Source organism: Microtus ochrogaster, chromosome 1 (assembly GCF_000317375.1).
Source record: "Microtus ochrogaster isolate Prairie Vole_2 chromosome 1, MicOch1.0, whole genome shotgun sequence".
Taxonomy (NCBI): domain Eukaryota; kingdom Metazoa; phylum Chordata; class Mammalia; order Rodentia; family Cricetidae; genus Microtus; species Microtus ochrogaster.
Window position 1 is genome coordinate 125894949 of NC_022009.1, and position 7008 is coordinate 125901956.

At 47.5% G+C, this 7008-nt stretch overlaps 1 protein-coding gene across 1 annotated transcript in view; it reads right to left on the reverse strand.

Moving 5' to 3' along the window:
- Positions 1–1832, reverse strand: part of Rps3a (ribosomal protein S3A) — a 5053-nt gene extending 3221 nt beyond the window's left edge. The window contains exons 1-3 of the mRNA XM_005344169.2: positions 1679–1832; positions 958–1061; positions 497–684 (exon numbers count right to left, since the gene is read on the reverse strand). Coding sequence (XP_005344226.1) covers positions 497–684; positions 958–1061; positions 1679–1740 — 354 coding nt within the window. The 5' untranslated portion in view covers positions 1741–1832. The remainder of the gene's footprint in view (positions 1–496; positions 685–957; positions 1062–1678) is intronic.
- Between the last annotated feature and the right edge of the window lie 5176 nt (positions 1833–7008).

The following is a 7008-nucleotide window of genomic DNA, read 5'->3' on the forward strand; positions in this document are numbered from 1 at the left end:
CAAAAAAAACAGCCTCTAAACTACTTCTGCCTATGTGCCCTTTAACCAGTAAATACTTGGCCAGGGGCTGTAGCTCAATATAGAGTAACTGCCTATGTGGAAAGTAATGGGTGCTACCTCTAACACCCAAGAATAAAAAGCAGCTTGACCACAATTTAAAAATTTCCATCATTCATGGGGGAAAGGGAGTTCAGAAGGTAGAATTCAGGTAAGTGGGTAAAAGACAATATTTGATCAGGCTCTCCTTGCAGTTTTATCTCTAGTAGCTAGCTCAACAATATATAAATGACAGTGGGGAAAAAACTTGCTCATTCTTTACGTGAAAAAAAAATGCCATGGCTGACATACGAACTCAGGAGGACCCAACTTCAGGCTGGTGCTTAATACCAAGAAAGCAAAGGTCTGATGTTCAAATCACCACACCATGACACCCCTGCACGTGCACACCACAGCACTACATACATGCTCAAATGCAGTTGGGGGAGGGATTTCTCACCTGCCACTTTTTGACCATGGAACACATTTTGTCCCGGGTAAGATCCATGCCGTGGAAGTTAGTCAGACAGTTTTTGCCCTGAACATCCTCAGTAATTAGCTTGAATTTTCTAAATGCAACTTCATCGTTTTGGAGATCAGCAAGGCTCACTTCAAACACGCGACCCTTGAGGCCATCGGATGCAATTTCTACAAAAGAACCCAAGATCCTGTTAACGTGTTACAAAATCCACCTAGGCACGGATGACTTACTGGCAATACCCAGTCAAACATTTTTTTGGTTAATTCTGAAAGACCCTTCTTCCTGCTACATATGTATGAAAAACAAGCACCCCAAACGCCAGGCCAGCAACCCCCGGGCTGATTTATCCATCAAGTCCCCCATTACAAACAGACCCAGATGTCTGTTAGAATACCCACGCAACAGCATATGGACACAGCAAAAAAGTACACAGTACTCACTGGTTCCTTGAGTCCTCGTGACTAGTGTCTTCCCAATGTTTCTAATATTGAACATGGCCGGGGCTTTCACATCATACCAATCTTTCTTCGAAAATGGATCAACCCTGGGTTTGAGGAAAACAGGCTGAGCTTGTTAAATATTTAACATTACTACTGCCAACTTTCAAACCTTCCTTCTCCTTAATACTTCCGCTGACATAATGTCCCAAAACTTTAAACTGGCTCGTGTCTAATACCGTGGGGTGAGCGTCTGTCAACCGGGAAGAACCGGTAAGTTTGGACTCCACTGCTCCCACACACACGCAGCCAGACAAGCATCCCTGAACCCGAAGGTCTGGGACAAGAACTAGTTCTTAACAGGACGAAGGGGTCTGCAAGTGTCAGGAGCTCCCGGGGTCCACGGGGCCCCAGCACGGGAGTGACGTGGGGGCCCGAGCCGACAACCAGTGACCGCCGAACTTCGAGATGCGGGAAAGGTACAAAAAGTGGCGCGGCCGTCACGCAACCCCAAAGCCGCCACTCGCGACGTAAGCCCGGCTCGCACGCGGCTCGCACGCGGCGCTCGGCACCCGGCCGGGTCGGGGAGAGGCGGACGCCCGGATCGCACCGGCCGCCGAATCCGCCCCGCATCCTCACCATCCGCCCCACGCTGCAGCCTAGAAGCTGCCCGCCGACTCCCGCGGGTCCTGCGCACCGGGCGTCCGCAGAATCCGCCACTTACACTTTCTTCTTGGCTCCCTTCTTGCCGCCTTTCGTCAGCCGCTTGTTCTTGCCGACCGCCATGGTGCTGCTCAGGGAGCCAAAAGGGCGGAAGTAGAACTCGCGCGAGAACTTACGCGAGCGGGGCGGGGGAAGTGCCGGCTACGTGACCCTGGTTCTGTCGCTCTTCCGGCTTTCCCCAATCTCGCGACACTGCCCGGCGGCTAGCGCCCGCCGTGCTGCGACAGCGCCCTCGTGTGTCGGGAGGCCGCGCGGCGGGCGGCGGGCTGGCTGGGAGACTGCACCCTGGACCGCCGCGCGCATGCCCCCAGTGGCGCCCACGTCAGGTTTCCTGTGGTTTCCGTCGCCCTGAGGGTGCCCAGTGAGCCGTCTCGTGTTCTAACCTGAGAGTGTGTTTCTTCCCCGGAGCACAGGCTTTGAATCGGAGACAGCAAGCACATCCACGTTCAGGTGGTGGTTTGAACAGTACTTAGCCTTCCGACCTCTCTGGCCTTCCGTTCCCTCGTGTGTAAAATGGGAATAATGGTATGGTCGACTTCAAAGCTTTAGTATAATTAAATAGGCATAACCCCGGGCATGCTGCTCACATCCTGCATGTTGATGTTGGCTTCTGATTAGTCTCGGGTATGGTTGTTCTGTGAACATGCATGAAGATAGAGGCTTAGCCAGGGGTGGTCACGCATGCCTGCAATCCCAGAGCTCTGGAGGCAGGAGGATAGCAAGTTGGAGGACAGCCTGGAGTGTATATTGAGTTCCAGATCAGCCTCAACTACCTAGCGAGACAGACTGGGCCGAGGGACTGGGAGGAGTATATATACTTTCTGTATATGTCTTACCCATCGACGCAAGCAACGGCATTTCTGATACCAGCTCCTGCCCAGTTTGTATACTTTATATCTCCTACACATCTGTAATCATATTTTTATTGCTTTCTTGTGCCTATGTGTGTTATGCATCTGCCTCTCCAGTCTGTCAGAAAACGACTCTCAGAAGTTGTTTCTATTCTCCCACAGTGTGGGTATAGAGGTGGAACACAGGTGGTCAGGCTGAACTCAGGATCAGACCTCTGCAGGTGCCTTTACCAGCTGGGCCATCTCGCAAGCCCTCCCCCAGGGGATGGGGGAGTTTTTGTTTTTTCCGTGAAATAGGGGATTAGAGTGGATTAATGGTAAAACCTCAGGACCATCTGAGGCCCTGAATTCCATCCCCAGCGCTTTAAAAAGGCACAGTGGAATTTAATTCTTGTACCTAAATGACCACCACTTTTCTTAACGTAGAATCCCCTTCCCCATTTTTATGTTTTTTGTTGTATTTTTTGAGACAAGAGTCTTGCTATGTAGTTTGGGCTGACCTCGAACTCAAGGTCCTCAGGCCTCAGCCTCCTGAGTGTTGACGGACGGACGTTCATGCTCTACCATATCCAGTTTAACTATTCCAATTTAGCAAAGCACAACCTGGCGAAATGTCACCAACTGCCTCAAGAGTTTAGTCCTGAAGAACTGGCCAAAGCCAAAACAAACAAACAAAAACCTTGACCAATCCGGAAATCAACTCCCTGTTGACCAGCCTACCAAGTTGTTGAATCTTTTTTTGTTTCCTTCAATATATTGACTCCACCACCGCCCACAGATAATTCAGCCAGGTAGTGGTGGCACACACCTTTAATCTCCACACACCTTTAATCTCAGGAGGAGGTCTCAAGTGAGTTCAAGGTCAGCCTGGTCTACAAAGTGAGTTCCAGGACTGCCAGGACTGTTACACAGAGAAACCCTATCTCAAAAACAAAAACAAATGACTCTGATTTGAGAGGAGGCTACTGTCATGTTGCCCTATATTTGGGAAATGACAAAAATGTCCCATTTCCAGTCTGATCATAAAGATAACATATACCCAGATGTCCAAGACTAAATACCAGAAAGACAAAAGCTGTATAGCTAAGGGCACACTATAACTTTAAAGGAAACCCTGGAGCCAGAGGCGATGGCACACCCCTGGGAACCCAGAATTCAGAAAGCCAAGATTCTTTGAAGGCAGCCTGGGCTACATAATGAGGTCTATCTCTGAAGATCTGGGGCTGGAGGTGTTCACTGGCGGTGTATATCTGGCATGAACAAGGCCCTGGGCTCGTTCCCCAGCACCATAAAGGAAGTATGTGTGAGTGTGTGTCTGTGGGTATATGTGTTTGTACATGTGTGCTCAATGGAAATACTCAAAGCAGTGACAGGGAATAGAACTATTGTTTCATTGTTCGTTTGAAATGAAATCTATACGTAGCTTAGGCTTCTCCCTGGCTTAAAGGATCGTCCCACCTCAAGTTCCCAAGAATCATATTCTTCTGGCATCTGGCTGTTGTGAATTCCTTTCTGCTGTCGTTGTCCTTAAGGAGGTGTATGATTCACTGTAATTCCCTGTTTTGTCAATGGGTGCCTTTTTCCATAGCCCATCCACCCCCTCTCCTGTAAATGCATCTCATACCCTCACAGCTCCTCCATCTAGCGCGACTGAATTGACACAGGCTTCATAATCTGTACCATTTAACTTCTCAGCAGACATTGTGAGAAGCTGACGGGACCTGAAGCCTCACTACCCTGGAGATGCTCCTCACCTGGACTTTTCTTTCAGCAAGGAAGTATATCACGCAACCCTCCTCTGTTAATGAGGCCATCTTTGTTTCGATCAGTCATGTTAAAAGCTCTTGAACTCCCCAATCTGTGACTGCTCATGCCTGGCAAACACATTGGATATTGTACTCCGAGGGCTTTTCTTTGCCCTCGGGCTCCACTTGGTAGTCATTAAGTCCAGTCACGTCCTTCCCGGCCACAGCACAACTTCTGCCCTCCACGTTTGTAACCTTAAAATCCCTTCTAGATCTCAGCTCCTACCTCCTTCTACCACGGCCTTCTAAATCTCCCCAAATCATTAGTCCTGCCTGCAGTTCTTCAGCATCTCCACACACCTGTTGTCTGTGGTACCCTACACTCCTTACTTTATAATGGTGTACCCCCAGAACTAGTTAAGGTGAAGCCAGGAGCATACGTCAGTAATAGAGCAATTGTCTAACATGTATGAAGTCCTGGGTCTTATCGTCAGCACAGGTCACCAGCCTCCTTCCCCCCACTACACACACACACACACACACACACACACACACACACACAAAATTCAAAGATAGAATTTGATTTTTCTTTCTACAATTTAAAGAGACAGAAACAAAGGGCTAGGGATCACCCGTCACCCCAGCATTCAGGAGGTAGAGGCAACTGGATCTGTGTGATGGAGGCTAGCTGGTCTACATAGTTAGTTCCAGGCCTGTCACAGCTATAATAAAGGAGAATCTGACTTTATTATTATTTTACTGGTTTTTTTTATACCACACATTTTGGTCATATTTCCCCCTCCCCAAATTCCTCCGAGATCCTCCAGTCTCCCTACCCACCTGGCTTTGTGTTATTTTTCTCCTATCTTTCAAAAAAGTCCTCAAAAATCAAAACAAGCAAGCAAAAGACCATTGCCAAAACAAAGCAAAAGGAAACAAAAAGTCCACGAAAATACCAGTGAGTTAGTTTTGTGTTTGTCAACTGCTTTTGGGCATGGGTCCTACCCTGGAGTGTGGTCGATATGCCCAGTGAGACTCCATTTTCTGCTTGCCAGTGGCTATCAATTGCAGATGGCTTCTTGGTTAGGAGTAGGGCCCCAATGTCTACTTCTCCCTCTTAGTGTTCTGCCCTCAGATGGCTGGAAGCTGTGCAGGTCCTATGTGTGCTGACTCAGTCTCCGGGTTCTCTTCTGTGTATCAGTTCTGCTGTACCGGGAAGGTGTTATTTCCTTGCAGTCATCCCTCATCCCTGGCTCCTACAATCTTTTTGCTTCTTCTACACATAGTTCCCTGGATCGTGATGGAATAACGATATCCCATTTAGAACTGAATGCTCCCATTTAGGGCTGAGTGCTCCAAAGTCTCGTTCTTTGCACGTTGCCCAGTTATGAATCTCTTTGTTAGTCCCCACTTACTGTAAGAAGAAACTTTTTGTACCTTTCCCGCATCTCGAAGTGGGGCACTGATGTATGGTTATGGAAATATGTCATCATTGGGAGTCATTATGCTGTGTTCTTTTTGCAAAATGATATTAGGTTTTCCCCAAGCCCGTGACCTGTCTAATCTTAAGTTCTTGGCCACCTTAGCAGTGTTAGGCATAGCTTCTCTCTCATGGAGTAGATATTAAATCCAATCAAAAAGTGGCTGATTAGTCCCATATTTGTGCCATTATTGTACCAATATATCTTTTTTTTTTCTTTTGATTTTCGAGACAGGGTTTCTCCGTAGCTTTTTGGTTCCTGTCCTGGAACTACCTCTTGTAGACCAGGCTGGCCTCGAACTCACAGAGATCTGCCTGCTTCTGCCTCCAGAGTGCTGGGATAAAAGGCATGCGCCACCACCGCCCGGCCAGTTCCAGTATATCTTGCAAGTAGTCGCTGTTATCAGAATTTGCAGGGTTTGCAGCTGGGTGATATTGGTGATTACCTTTTCCCTCCAGCAGCAAGCAGATTATCCTCCAGCTCCATGAATGCTAGTCAGCAGGAGTGAAGCTGCTAGGTAGGCCACAGCTTGACTTCTCTGTGCTCAGTAACATAAGTAAGCATTCTCTTCAGCACAACCTTACCATCAGGTCATGGAGAGCAACCAATAGCCTAGGCTATAGCCTGGATTGTTTGGGGGTTTTCATAGGACCCCCTTTTGGCAATGACTCAACAAGATGTAACCCATTCCTGGCACTGAGGTTTTACTTGGTGGCATGTCTAGTTGGTGACCTATTATTTGGTCACTCCATTTAGACTCCTTTCACATGTGTGTCGATATGTAGGGCAGTTCTATAGTAGTAGGTTTCTGTATGGTTTCTCAAATGACCTTTGGTGTTAGTTGTCCCTCCTTTACCTTCCTCTCCCTTTCATTTCCCTATTTAACCCTCCTATACGAGTTTCCCCTTGTCTTTCTATAACACTATATTCTGTTTCCCCTTCCTTAGCTGAAACCCCCCTACCCCGGTTCCTTAGGTTTACCCCTAACCTCTGTGGCTACTCAGATTATAGATCACATTTTGAAAGTTTAAAAGTTTAACATCCACGTAAGAGAAAACAAACAGTACTTGCCTTTGAGGGGCTGGGTTACTCACTCAGGAAGAAATTTTTCTGGCTCCATCCATTTACCTGCAAATTTTATTTTTCTTTACAGATGAGTAATATTCCATGTATGATTGTATCACATTTCTGCTAGCTATTAATCCATTAATAGACATCCAGGCTGTTTTCAGTTTCTGGCTATTATGGTCATAG